The sequence below is a fragment of the Ictidomys tridecemlineatus genome, chromosome 16 (assembly GCF_052094955.1).
Source record: "Ictidomys tridecemlineatus isolate mIctTri1 chromosome 16, mIctTri1.hap1, whole genome shotgun sequence".
Lineage (NCBI taxonomy): Eukaryota > Metazoa > Chordata > Mammalia > Rodentia > Sciuridae > Ictidomys > Ictidomys tridecemlineatus.
The window spans coordinates 19,993,373-20,007,630 of record NC_135492.1 but is presented as its reverse complement, the minus strand read 5'-3'; the positions used below and the strand labels follow the sequence as shown (position 1 = coordinate 20,007,630).

General features: G+C 37.5%; 1 protein-coding gene across 1 annotated transcript; it reads right to left on the bottom strand.

Annotated features, from left to right (window-relative positions):
* Positions 1-736: 736 nt before the first annotated feature.
* Positions 737-1,654, bottom strand: LOC144371235 (vomeronasal type-1 receptor 90-like). Its single transcript, XM_078033650.1, has one exon. The coding sequence runs from the start codon at positions 1,652-1,654 to the stop codon at positions 737-739; it is 918 nt and encodes a 305-aa protein (XP_077889776.1).
* Positions 1,655-14,258: the final 12,604 nt, after the last annotated feature.

Sequence of the window (14,258 nt, the reverse complement as noted above, 5' to 3'; positions counted from 1 at the left end):
AATGCAATATTCCATCTTTGCATATTATACTACTGAAGATTCCATCCTGCTGTGTGTAGATGTATACAGCTTTGATTCTTATGCCTATGCAAGAGGGTCACCATGTACCCTCTTGACATAATAAATTCAAGAATCATCTATGGCTTCCTGTGCATCAGAATCTTTCTCCTATTTACTGTTGAGTGGAACTCCATGATATATCTAGACCATATCTTCATACATTCATATGCTTGGGCATATGAGACTGTCTCTATCATTGACTATTATAAATATTATATCCTGAGCAATGGTGTTTAAATAATAGTTGTTGTCCTTATATCCAGTTTTTTTGTTGTTATATTCATAAAAGTTCAATGGATAGATGAGATGACAGTTTAGGATAAGGGATGTTTACACTCTATTAGGTATAAAGAAGATTTCTGAGACTCTTGGTTTTTTTAAAACCGCTGCAATATCTCATATACATATAAATATAAGCACTGATTCAGAAAAAAGTGATATTTACTATCTAGGGTTCCTTTCACACATCAATCAGAAATATAAAGCTACTAGCTTCGTTCGAGCCATATGGACAATAATCTGTCATTTTTTTCTCACTTTCATGCTTCAATGTAATCATTTTTAAAAACCACTTTATGCATTGATCCAACATAGAGAGCAAACTAACCATGCCATGATGTGTTGATGCACGGCAATGTGGTGGCTCAGGTTGAGAACTGACGAATCATGCAATGATTCAATGTTGACTGTCCTTCCCCCACGAACATTTCAAACAGGTAATGTTGTGTCTTGCAATGAAGATAATAACCAAAGGACTGATGGTGGCATAGCCATTGGACACCATGATCTGGACAAAACGGCACACAGGGTCATTGTTCCACATGGTTCTTGAGGAGGAGACAATGCAGTCCAAACAGTACATGAGCACAAAAATTTCCATGAGCAGCAGGATGGCCCTGATTGCCCTCTGTTCTGGGGAGGCTTTTGGAGACAGGCTGGTGCTGTGAAGGTGCTGGCACTGCCTCTTGTGCCTGTGCAAGAGGGTCACCATGTACCCACTAGAGAGGGCCATGAGCCCTATAAGGAAGACATCCCGTAATGCACCCAGGACGGTAAACAAATGCCTGAGGAAGTAGCTCATGGGTAAAATAGTGCAAGAGTCACTGAGGAATATAAGGCTCTGTGAGGTCACAGTGGAGTTGTCAACAGCAGAGATTGAGAAGTGGGCACTGAAGGACATATAGAAGACCCACAGGAAAAGAAGGGACTTCAGGCTGTCCTGTGGGGACTTAGGCTTGAACTTTGCCAAGCAGGAGCTTCTGGGGCTGAGGGTGATGGCCTGCAGGACACTCAGCAGGCAGGTGGCAGAAATGGACAGGCCCCTCATCAACCTGTACAAGTAAGCAACTGATTTACATGTGACATCATCCAAAAGCCCCACCTGAGATGTAAAAGTGTCTGCAGCTATGAACCCCATGGTTAGCAGCATCAGGAGGTGGGTTAGGGCCAAGAGACTGATGATCCAGTCCGTGTTTTTGAGCCTCTTGTCACACAGGAACTTGATGACATGGAACAGAAAGAGGATGATGTTGGCCAAAATCCCAATTCCAACTTCAGAGTAAAAGGTGCTTCTTAAGTTAATAACACCATGCATCATGTGGTTTTTTGTCATCTTTGGGGGTAAGGAATCATGGAGTACATGTCTTAGGAGAAAAGTAAGAAATTGCATTATCACAAATATTAAATTTAATATTTCTCAGCCAACACTGGTACCAGGAGGAAAAGATGTTGGCCCATCCCAATGACCCTTTTCCCCTCTAACTGAAGCTTTGCTGACTCACCCTGGAAACCATTCTTTCCTCTCTCTCTTCCCATCATTTCCCAATCATGGCTGGATTACATTTTATGCAAAGTACAAAGTGATTGCCTGTGCATTAAAAATGATCACATCTGTCATATATTTCTCATTCACAAGCTCCAATGTTATAGAAAATTTTTCCCTGATGCAACCTTGAATTTTTCTTGGTGATATCTGACTAAAAGGGTGAACTACGTGTCTTTCCTGTAGTAAGGACTATGTACTTTTGGTTCAATTGAAATGATAGAGGTTTAATTAGAAAAAAAAACCCTCCTAAGCAAAGAGCCTCAATGTCTTAGGCCATGCATATTAATGTTAGTTTCCTGTTACCTTTATTCTGGTTTGTTCATGAACACATGTAATTTTGTTCATATATTCACAGAGAAAATTCTAAGTATTGCAACCTCTAAAGTTAGGTGGCTTGAATATACCTATATAATCATCCACTTAAAGGATAAGTATTCAACTTTGAGAAGCCCATGAACCTGGGCTCTGGACTAATCTATAAGCTGAACAAAACTTCATCATGTCTGTACCCGAGATATTGTGCATAAAACAGGATAGACCACGTTTTCCATACAGGGAAGGATTGCTGTGCAGAAGGATCTTTTTGGAATTCTTCAAATTTTTAGACTTCTACAGATCCTCACTCATAGAAATCTTTTAATAGTTGATCATCTCTAGAACCAACTCAGAGAGGCTAAAAAATTACCTGAATTACATTGTGTTGAGAATCTCTGTTCAGAGAAAACTGAGTGGATTTTAGGACGATTTGATTCCCCTTCACAGCTACCTATGTAAATTATTTTTGTTATTAAATCACAATTTGACCTATGTGAACCAAGACCAGTATCAAATACCAGCAGAAACACATTTCAATATTTATCTACTTAAACATGGGAAGCCAGGCATGGTGGCACACTCCTGTAATCCAGCAGTTTGGGAGGCTGAGGTTACAGGATTGCAAATTCAGTGCCAGACTAAGCAATTGTGATGCACTCAGCAACTTAGTGAAACCCTGCCTATAAATAAAACACAAAATAGGGCTGGGGATGGAGCTTGCTTGGTCAGTGTCCCCTAGTTCAAGCCCTAGTACCAAATCAAATCCAAACAAAACAAAACCACACAACAACAAAAAAACCACCTTAAATATGTGGGATTATTGTGATAAACAGAACCATAATTAAAATAGATACATATTCACTCCACTTGAGGAATTTATTACAGTGTAAGTATCCAACCTAAATTTTAAATATGTCTTTTTGGAGTTCAAGTTTTCCGTCTTCTTTCAAGAATGCAATGGCATTTCTCCCGACTCAAGGGTTCCACATATAAAATTGATACTTGGGTTTATTATATGATGCCTCCATACTAGATACATTTTCTACTGCTGAAATACATCTCCAGCTCTTATTCTAGAGAATTTTGAAATGATTTTCTGGCAGAATGTTTTCCTGGAAACAAATATATTTAATTAAATTCAAATATCTCCTATAAGTAATCATTAAGATTTAATTTGTGTTTTCACATAATAAAACCTGAAAACAAAGGCTAAATTACTTCATGAGCCAATGGATGTGAAAGGCACTAAGGAAATTCCAGCTACTCAGGAGGAAGGGACAGGAGTCTGTCAAGTTCAAGGCCAGCTAGTAAATTAGTAAGACCCTGTCTCAAAATAATAAATTAAAATTTGGGTAGGGATGTACCTCAATGGTAAGGAGCCCTGGGTTCAGTCCTTGGTACAAAAACCAAAAGTGCCAAGAAAAGCTGACATGTTAAAGATATGTGAACATTGGGTACCACGAGAGAATTCAGTGTGTAAGTACAGGTATTTTTTAAACATTGAAATGCAGATTTTTTTTTAAAAAATTTAACCTTTAGCTGACATAATATCTGGACTTATGGAGTCTCATATTAGAAGTCAATACTTGTATACATTGCTTGCTGAACACATGGGGAAATTAACATTTTGATTTTCTCACATTGTATAATTTCTAAGTGTGAAGAGTCTCAAAACTCTTATTTGGTCACATGTAATCACCTGATGCAGACTCTGGTGACCACATTGAGCTATAGACATGAGAACTGCTGACTGAAGCCCTGCAGCTATGTCCACATACCCCTCACCCCTCCTCTGAATCCTCCTTTCCCTGCCCCTTCCCAGATTCTGCTGAGCTGCAGTACTATGTGGGCAACATGTTTACATTCCCTACATGAGTGAGAACAGGCAGTAATTGACTGAAAAGAAAATTCTATAAACCATTAAGGAAAAAAAAAGTTATTTTGAAATGTAGTGAACAGTAAAATGACAATTTCATTTTTTATTTTGGGATTATAGGCATGCACAACTGTGCCCAGCTTCTGTCCAAAGTTTAGATCACATACTGATTTATTAGTTTATCATATGCATCAGACACATATACCTTATTCACTTAAATATTGTAAAATATGTAAGTATTCTAGAGGTAAGTATAAAGCTATGTCTGTATTAATATCTCCTTTATATTATAAAGCATTCTGGTGATCAGGAGCCCTTCATAATACAAACTAAAATAAATCATCAGGCATGTCCTCTCCCAGCCATAAGTCCTGCCACTTAGCACAGAAGAGTCTAGAGCCTCAGGGACAAGATGAGAACTTCCTACCTGCCTGCAGTGTGTTCAAGGGGCCTCCTCAACTAAGGATCTTAACACAGTGATGGTACTTGGAAACATACTGTTCAAAGCAAAAACAATCATTTTTTTTTAACAAGAGAAATCAAACTATCCTAAGAAATACTGGACAGTCCACAAAGGGGGACATAAATCACAGGAAAAATAACATTAGTTGGGTATGGTGGTGCACATTTTTAATCCCCACAGCTTTAGAGACTGAGGCAAGAGAATTGCATTATTGAGATTATCCTCAGCAACTTAGTGAGGACCTAAGCCTAATAGCAAGACTCTGTCTCTAAATAAAATGTTAAAAAGACTAGGGATATGGCTCAGTGGTTAACTAACCCTGGGTTTAAACGTTGGTACCAGAATAATAATAATAATAATAATAATAATAATAATAATAATAATAATAATAATACAATGATAATTATGATAATAATAACAGCAGCAAAGAAGTATAATTTGTTTTGTCTTTTCCATGTACTTAAACCTCCCCCTGCTTTCATCTCCTACTGTATGTTAAATAAAGATGAACAATTGAGTTCTGGGAGGGGGACTGGTCCTGCTTCATGTGAGTTTGGGACTGAGGGGAAATTGAGAAGCAAGCTGTACTTTGCATCACAGTGCTAGCTGGGAAACTATGCAGAGCACTAGGGAGAATGCGCTTGCATATCAGTGAAGGCACAACCACTACCAGCCACGTGCTATGCTGGGTAAAAAGCCTCTGTGAAATGTACAAGCTACAGGAATATGAAGGAGAAAATCCTGTAGAATATTTTGGTAAATTAATGATGGCGATTCCTATAAAATCTGGTTGATGATCATTTATTGTTTTCATACATTGGAATGATTTCAGTAAACCTCAGGGTTCCCATCTGCAACCAAACAATAACAATAGCTTGAAATCTGTCTTCAGATTAAGTATAAGGAGAGTTACTTTTCTAACAGCAACAAGAAACTCCAAAGGAGCTTCATCACAGACACTAAGCTGTCCTTACTGGGAAACCCATCATACCTGCAGGAGGATCTATTTCCCTGATTAGGTTAATAATGACCTAAGTAAAGTTCAATTTGCTTAAAGAGGAAGAAAATATGATGGGTTCACATTTGTTCTGTAACTGAATTTGCATGAAAATATGAACTTAAAAAATAAATGTGAGCCCAGACACCTGAAGAGAATGAGGATCAATTTTTCCAAATATTCTCCCTAACAAAATGCCTATCAGACACAACCATTATGAGGGGAATGGGAAGGAGGATTTTAAAATGAATAATAAAAAAAGATTAGATAAATGGACCATATATTCTTCCTGATCAACTATTGAAAATTATACTCCCAGACCTTTGTGGGGAAAGGAAAAAGAAACCACTATCAGGTTCAATTGTCTTTTCATATGAAGATGACACACGAACACTGCCCTCTCACTCGGAATTGGCTACTAGGCAGAACACACAATGTGGAGAAGCACCATTCATTTTTAATTTGTGAGATAAAATGTAGGATAAGGAAGATTTCATGAGAAATTACAACACATGGTTGTGGTAATATAGGTCACCCCTGTTACTTTTGAGTTTATACAAAATCACTTTTATAATTTCTCAATATTTAGAATGTCATACATCAATGAGCATTCCATTTTTTTTCAGGAAGATGAGAGAAGCAACGCTGAGCATACTTAATAAAGAGAATACAGGGAACATGATTACTTCTCTGACTATTTGTATAGGACTAAATAACATAGAAAACAGTAGCTAGCACAGAAGGCATAGGCAATTGTTCAGAGAAAATTAAATAGAAACCTGAAATAGTGGAATTTTCTTATGGAAAACAAGGAGTGATTTTCTAAGTCTCAAAACTAAAGAAATGACACATCCTAGGAAGATTTCCTTAATTGCATCTCACAGAGCAAAGAGTCTGGCTGAGCGCCGTGGTTAATGCTGCATGGCTCTCCTAAAGCTACCAAAACCCTCACTAGGAGACCCAGTTTGCCCCTTCCTCCCTCATGCTAGAAGCCCATGTACTCACTGCCTACATCCGGGGAAACAGAGAAGAGCTTGGCTGGATGGATGCCGGCCACTTGGTGCACCTGAGAATAACCTGAACTCTTTTAAGGAAAGGGTGAGCTCATCTCTCTGTAGCCTGTCATTTGAGTGTCTATAGTTAGATAACAGGATCCCTCTGGGGAGCACAGGATGAATGAATCCCCAGTGAAACATTTCACTTGCCCCTTGATTGGATTCTGTCCTGGATAACAGCCATCTGGGGAGATGGATGCTCAAAATTTCCTCTAAGTTCCTTGGACAAAAAAAAATATGTCTGAGATCCAAATTGTTTACTGAACCTTTTCTCTGGTGGCTTTTAAAATCCTATCTTTATTCGGTATGCTAGGCAATTGCACGATAGTGTGTCTCCGTGTGGTTCTTCTGTAATTTTGTACATTTGGTGTGTCTTTAAGTTTCTTGTATTTGATTTTCCAGTTTGTTCTTCATGTTTGGGAAATCTGATATTATTTTATTGGAGAGATTGTGCATTCCTTTGATTTGTATATCTGTGCTATCCTCTATGCCAATAATTCTTAGATTTGATCTTTTCATGATGTCCCATGATTTTGAAGATTCTATTCATGGTTTCTTACCATCTTTCTCATGTGGTCAACTATATTTTCAATATTATATATGTTCTCAGGGCTGGGGTTGTGGCTTAATGGTAAAGTACTTGCCTAGCCCAGGTTAGGCCCTGGATTCCATCCTCAGCACTACACAAAAATAAATAAGTAAAATAAAGGTATTGTATTTAACTACAACTAAAAAGTAAATATATAAAAAAAGATTATATATATATTGTCTACATTGTCTGAGGTTCAGTCTTATAGGTGACGTGTTCTGTTGGTGATAGTATCTATTGATTTTTTTATTTGGTTTATTGTTTCCTTCATTTCAAGAAAATTTTTTGCATCTCTATCTCTTGAAATAAACTTTTACTACCTGTATTTTCTCTCTTATCTCTTTGTTGGTGTGATCCATTGTTGCCTATATTTGTTCTCTTCTATTATTCTTTGCTTCACAGATCATTTTAATTATGTATATTTGAAACTTCTTCTCTGACATTTCATCTACAGTAATGTGAATGAATTCTGTTATTTTACCATCTTGGTTTGTCTATGGCACTTTATTTCCTTATTTTTTTTCATGTTGACTTTTTGTCTCCCTGTCTAGCAGTGGGGAATCCAAGGTATTAAAGTTTGTATAATACAGTCTTCAAGTGTCCCTGCAGGTCCCCAATACCACACTTTTAAGGAGGAGATCCATGTTTACAGCACCCAATGCAAACAATATTCAGCCTTAAACCAAATAGCTTTTGTTTAGACAATTACAGTTATGTAACAATAAACAGAAAAGATGTGTTCAATTAATGTCTACTAAATATATATATATATATATATATATATATATATATTTGCATAAGAATTTATAGTTTCTGATGGTGGGCAAAGCGGGTGATGTTTGATGTGGGGTTCATGAGGTAGGAGCTGAGAACATAGAGTTATTAGATCATAGGAAAAACAAAGAGGAATCAAGAGAAGTATGCTAGCATGGATACCTCCAGTGTAACCAGACCTGCAGGGACCTTGGTGATAGTCTTGCAGGTCTGATTTGTGTGTAGTAGTTTTATATCCTGCTAATTTGCTGCATTAGTTTGAGTTCTGGGAGCTGTTGAGTGAAGTTTTTATGGGTCTTTAAAATGTGGAATGATGTCATCAGAAAATATGGGTAGTTTTAGCTTTTATTATTCTACTTAGATTTCTTTAGATTCTTTCTTGCTTTTCTTTTTCTTTTTTTAAAATTTCTCCATTCATGACAATGATGAATAATGTCTCAGGTTTCCAAAAGAATGGACTCTGCCTGAGCTTCAAGTATGTTTCATCGGACTTCTATTACCTCAATCTCAACCTCCAGATGTACCATTGTTTTTCCATATTTTTATTTTGCACTTTCAAGTGATGCACAGTTCGAATTCTGAAATTTTCAGCATGGAAACCATAAAGAACATGAGCAGAAATGTCAGAAAACCAGGTGATACACTTGAGAATAGAATCAAGAGGAGGGTGTCAATCATACATTGTAGAGAGAGGACCCTTAGAGACATTGGAGGCACTAATAATTATTACTCCCAGAATTCAGGCATCACACCATGAGGAATGGATACAAAGTTAGAGTAGTTGTGTTTTCTAAATGATGGCTACACATTATTTTTATCAAGGGAACTTAGACTCTAATATTGAGCACCACTCTCTCCAGCTGGCTTATTATCCAGATCAGAATCAAATTAAGAGACAAGGGAAATGTTCCACTGTGGACTTCGTAGTCCTGTGCCCTCAAGTGGGATCTGAGTGTCTTTTCTAAATCTACAGGTCTTCTAGGTCATCTCTCTACAGCCTCTAATTTTAGTGTCTCTAGTAAGGTTTTCTAGTTATTTTTCAGGTTTTGGTGAACACAACATCTTTATTTTTTATAATTTTTATAATTTTTATTTTTATTTATCAAATCCAGCACCCTCTGCATGCCAGGTGAGGACTTGAGGCACATCCCCAGCCCCTCCTGATTTTTTTTTAAATACTGAGTGTTTCTCCCCCCATCTTCCTGAACAAATAAATCTATTATTGATATGTGACTTCTAAATTTTGAGAAATTTAGATCCAACATGGCGGCGGGCACAGAGAGATCAAGTCTCTCACCTCTTCAGCTGTGTGGGCATAGGGAGTCGTAAACAGTCTAAATGCTGTTTGCTCAGGATCACTAGGCAATGCTGAGCTGAGGTGGATCTGGGGCAAACAGTCTGGGCCTCTCAGAACACACACTGAGCCCGGATCAGCTGAATTCAAGCTCCCGTTCACCTGCTTTCCACAGACAAACAGCTGTAACTCAGCACTAATCCATCCGGCTTAAACAACTGGTCAGCCCTTCTGATCCTACAGTGGTAAATGCCAACCAAGCCTTCATAGGTAGTGGCCACAGGTTTGAAACGGGGCTTGGGAGAGACAGTAAGAACCCACCCATTGCATCGGTCACCCGGCAAAGGGAAACGAACTGTCACCATTTGCATGAGATACCACCATGGCAGAGAACTGACGTCACCAGACTGCGGTGGAGGAGATAACTTCATTGAAACCTGCGGCTACAGGTGTGTAATCCTCTAGCCTTCCATCTCCACACATCAAGGAAACCTTAAGGGCCCCTCCCAGCTCTCCTGTAAGAGACCCTCCCAGCGCTCCCATGAGCTCCATAGCCAGACCGAGGGAATCAGAAGTGGCGCGGGATGGGTGGCGCGGGACTCGCGGCGCAGAACTGCCGGCTACTGCTCCCACCAGTGCTAACAACGCTCCCACCAGTGCTGACAACTGAGGTCTCTTGCACCAGGTACCAAGGGCATGGCTACCAGAAGTCAAGTAAAATTCGCTGAGGATTCTCAGCCTCAAGCTCTACAAACTTAGGGTCTGAGGGAATGGCAAACAGGGAGAGTGTGCCCAGTCGTTCATGAAAACAGGGCTCACGGGAGCAGCCCGACCTGGCGTGTAGCCAGTATTGTGGTGAGCATCACCGGTGAGAGGCGCCTGGCTAGAGGAAAAGTGGGGAAGTGACTAGACACAAGAGGAGGCCCTAGGCACTCAGGATTGGAGACTTTCCCAGTGTGGGAGGAGGAGCTGCTGCACAGTGATTGGTTCCCGCGTATTGACAGGAGAAGCTTGGCCTGGTGGGAACAGCTTCACCTACTGAAAGAGAAGTTAATCAAACTCTAAGACTGCATTTATTACTTTTTCTATTTTTTTTTAATTTGTTTTTTTTCTCTTTTCATTTTCATTTTTCTTTCTTGTTGTTTTTAAAATTTTTATTATTTTTTAAATTTTTTTCTTCTAATTTTAATTTTAATTTTTATTATTATTATTTCTTAATTTTTTTTCTTTCCTATTTTTTTATTCTTTTTTTCTTTTCATTTCTTTTCAAGTATATTACTCACCCTTCCTTGAATTCTACCTGCTTACTCTCATTCTCTTTAGTGACTTCTTCTTTTCCCTTGAAATACCTTTCCTCCTAAGCATCAAATAAATTTATAGGAGTAAACAGTAACTCAGCAGTCAAACAGAACAAGAAGTAATATGAGCAGCATGAAAAAGCAAGAAAGAAAAGGAGTACAAACAATGCAGGACAGCCTATAGATTCAGGAGGACTTAGAGTCATCAGAAAAATGGTCATATAAAGAACTCAAGGAACACCTTAGGCAGATGGAATGAAACCTTAAAGAGGATATGAGACAGCAAATTCAAACAGTGAAAGAACACACTGAAAACGAATTACATAAACTAATAAAAGAAGAACTTAAGCATCTTTATCAGGAGATAGAGATTACAAAAAAAATCAAACAATAATTCTAGAAATGAAGGAAACTATAAACCAAATTAAAAACTCAAATGGGAGCATCACTAACAGAGTGGAGCAAGTAGAAGCCAGAACGTCAGATAATGAAGACAAAATATATCATCTTGAAAAGAATCTAGCCAACTCAGAAAGGCAGGTAAAAAAATCACAAGAAAAACATACCAGAGATATGGGATAACATAAAAAAAACAACAAACTTAAGAATCATTGGGATAGAGGAAGGTATAGAGATTCAAACCAAGAGAATAAATAACCTGCTGAATGAAATAATTACAGAAAACTTTCCAGAAATAAAAAAAAAACGGATATACAAATTGTAGATGCATACAGGACACCGAGCATACAAAATCACAGTAGACCAACGCCAAGACACATAGTTATGAAGATATCCAATATACAGAACAAAGAGAAAATATTGAAAGCTACAAGAGAAAGGAGGCAGATTACATTCAGGGGTAAACCAATAAGGTTAACAACAGATTTTTCATCACAGATGCTGAAAGCAAGAAGGTCATGAAACAATGTATTTCAAACACTGAAAGAAAATGGATGCCAACCAAGAATTCTGTATCCAGCAAAATTAAGCTTCAGGTATGACAACAAAATACAAATCTTTCATTATAAACAAAAGTTAAAAGAATTTTCAGCCAGGAAACCAGCATTGCAAAGCATCTTGAGCAAAACACTACACAAGGAAGATATAAAAAACAATAACCCAAACCATCAGTGGGAAGTGCCTCAGTAAATACAGAGGGTGGGGGGGGGGAAAGAAAATCGTGGAGAAACAAACTAAATTTAAAAAAAAAGATAAATAATCAAACATGGCTGGAAGTATAAACCATATATCAATAGTAACTCTAAGTGTTAATGGCTTAAACTCTCCAATAAAGCGACATAGGCTGGTATCATGGATTAAAAAAAAAAACAAATCCAAAAATATGCTGCATCCAGGAGACACATCTGATTGGAAAAGACATACAAAGGCTGAAGGTGAATGGATGGGAAAAAAATATACCACGCACATGGTCCTCGTAAGCAAGCAGGGGTGGCCATCCTCATATCGAATAAAATTGACTTAAAGACTAAGTTAATCAAAAGGGATAAGGAAGGACATTATACACTGTTCAAAGGAACCATTTACCAACAAGACATAACAATTATCAATATTTATGTACCAAATAATGGTGCTGGGACGTTCATAGAAAAATTCTTCTCAAGTACAAGAATCAAATAAACCACAACACAATAATTATGGGTAACTTCAGCACACCTCTTTCACCACTGGACAGATCCTCCAAACAAAAGTTGAATAAAGAAACTACAGAATTCAATACCACAATCAATAACCTAGACTTAACTGACATATATAGAATATATCAACCATCATCAAATGGATATACTTTTTTCTCAGCAGCACATGGATCCTTCTCAAAAATAGACCATATATTATGCCATAGGGCAACCCTAAGTAAATATAAAGGGGTGGAGATAATACCATGCATTTTATCTGATCATAATGGAATGAAACTGGAAATCAATGATAAAAGAAGGAAGAAAAAATCCTACATCACATGGAAAATGAACAATATTTTACTGAATGATCAATGGGTTACAGAAGACATAAAGGAGGAAATGAAAAAATTCTTAGAGATAAATGAAAATACAGAAACATCATATCAGAATCTATGGGACACAATGAAAGCAGTTTTAAGAGGGAAATTCATCGCCTGGAGTTCATTCCTAGAAAAAAGAAAAAAAAAACAATAAATGAGCTCACACTTCATCTCAAAGCCCTAGAAAAGGAAGAGCAAAACAACAGCAAATGTAGCAGAAGGCAAGAAATAATTCAAATCGGAGTGGAAATCAATAAAATTGAAACAAAAGAAACTATTGAAAAAATTGACAAAACTAACACACCTAAATCAAAGGCATTCCTGTATATTAGCGACAAATCTTCTGAAATGGAAATCAGAAAAACCACCTTATTCACAATATCTTCATGAAATAAAATAAAATAAAATACTTTGGAATCAACCTAACAAAAGAGGTGAAAGATTTATACAATGAAAACTACAGAACCCTAAAGAGAGAAGTAGAGGAGGATCTTAGAAGATGGAAAAATATACCTTGTTCATGGATAGGCGGAACTAACATCATCAAAATGGTGATATTACCAAAAGTTCTCTATAGGTTTAATGCAATGCCAATCAAATCCCAACGGCATTTCTTGTAGAAATAGATAAAGCAATCATGAAATTCATATGGAAAAATAAAAGACCCAGAATAGCAAAAGCAATTCTAAGCAGGAAGTGTGAATCAGGCGGTATAGCGATACAAGATTTCAAACTATATTACAGAGCAATAGTAACAAAAACAGCATGGTACTGGTACCAAAACAGGTGGGTGGACGAATGGTATAGAATAGAAGACACAGAGACTAATCCACAAAGTTACAACTATCTTATATTTTTAAAGGGGCTAAAAGCATGCAATAGAGAAAAGATAGTATCTTCAACAAATGGTGTTGGGAAAATTGGAAATCCATATGCATCAAAATGAAACTGAATCCCTTTCTCTCGCCATGCACAAAAGTTAACTCAAAATGGATCAAAGAGCTTGATATCAAATCAGAGACTTTATGTCTGATAAAAGAAAAACTTGTCTTCGATCTACATATTGTGGGGTCAGGCTCCAAATTTTTTAATAGGACACTCATAGCAAAACAGTTAATAACAAGAATCAACAAATGGGACTTACTCAAACTAAAAAGCTTTTTCTCAGCAAGAGGAAAAATAATAGATGTAAATAGGGAGTCTACATCATGGGAACAAATTTTTACTCCTCACACTTTAGATAGAGCCCTAATATCCAGAGTATACAAAGAACTCAAAAAACTGACAATAATACAACAAATAGCCCAATCAACAAATGAGCCAAGGACCTGAACTGACACTTTTCAGAGGAGGAAATACAATCAATCAGCAAGTACATGAAAAAATGCTCACCATCTCTAGCAGTCAGAGAAATGCAAATCAAAACCACCCTAAGATACCATCTTATTCCAGTAAGATTGGCAGCCACTTTGAAGTCAAACAACAAGTGCTGGCGAGCATGTGGAGAAAAGGGTACACTTGTACATTGCTGGTGGGACTGAAAATTGGTGCAGCCAATTTGGAAAGCAGTATGGAGATTCCTGGGAAAGCTGGGAATGGAACCACCATTTGACCCAGCTATTGCCCTTCTCGGACTATTCCCTGAAGACCTTGAAAGAGCATACTACAGGGATACCGCAACATCGATGTTCATAG

Bases quoted from the DNA above. Each gene is read 5' to 3' on its own strand.
- LOC144371235 (XM_078033650.1), bottom strand. From the start codon at position 1,654: ATGCATGGTGTTATTAACTTAAGAAGCACCTTTTACTCTGAAGTTGGA.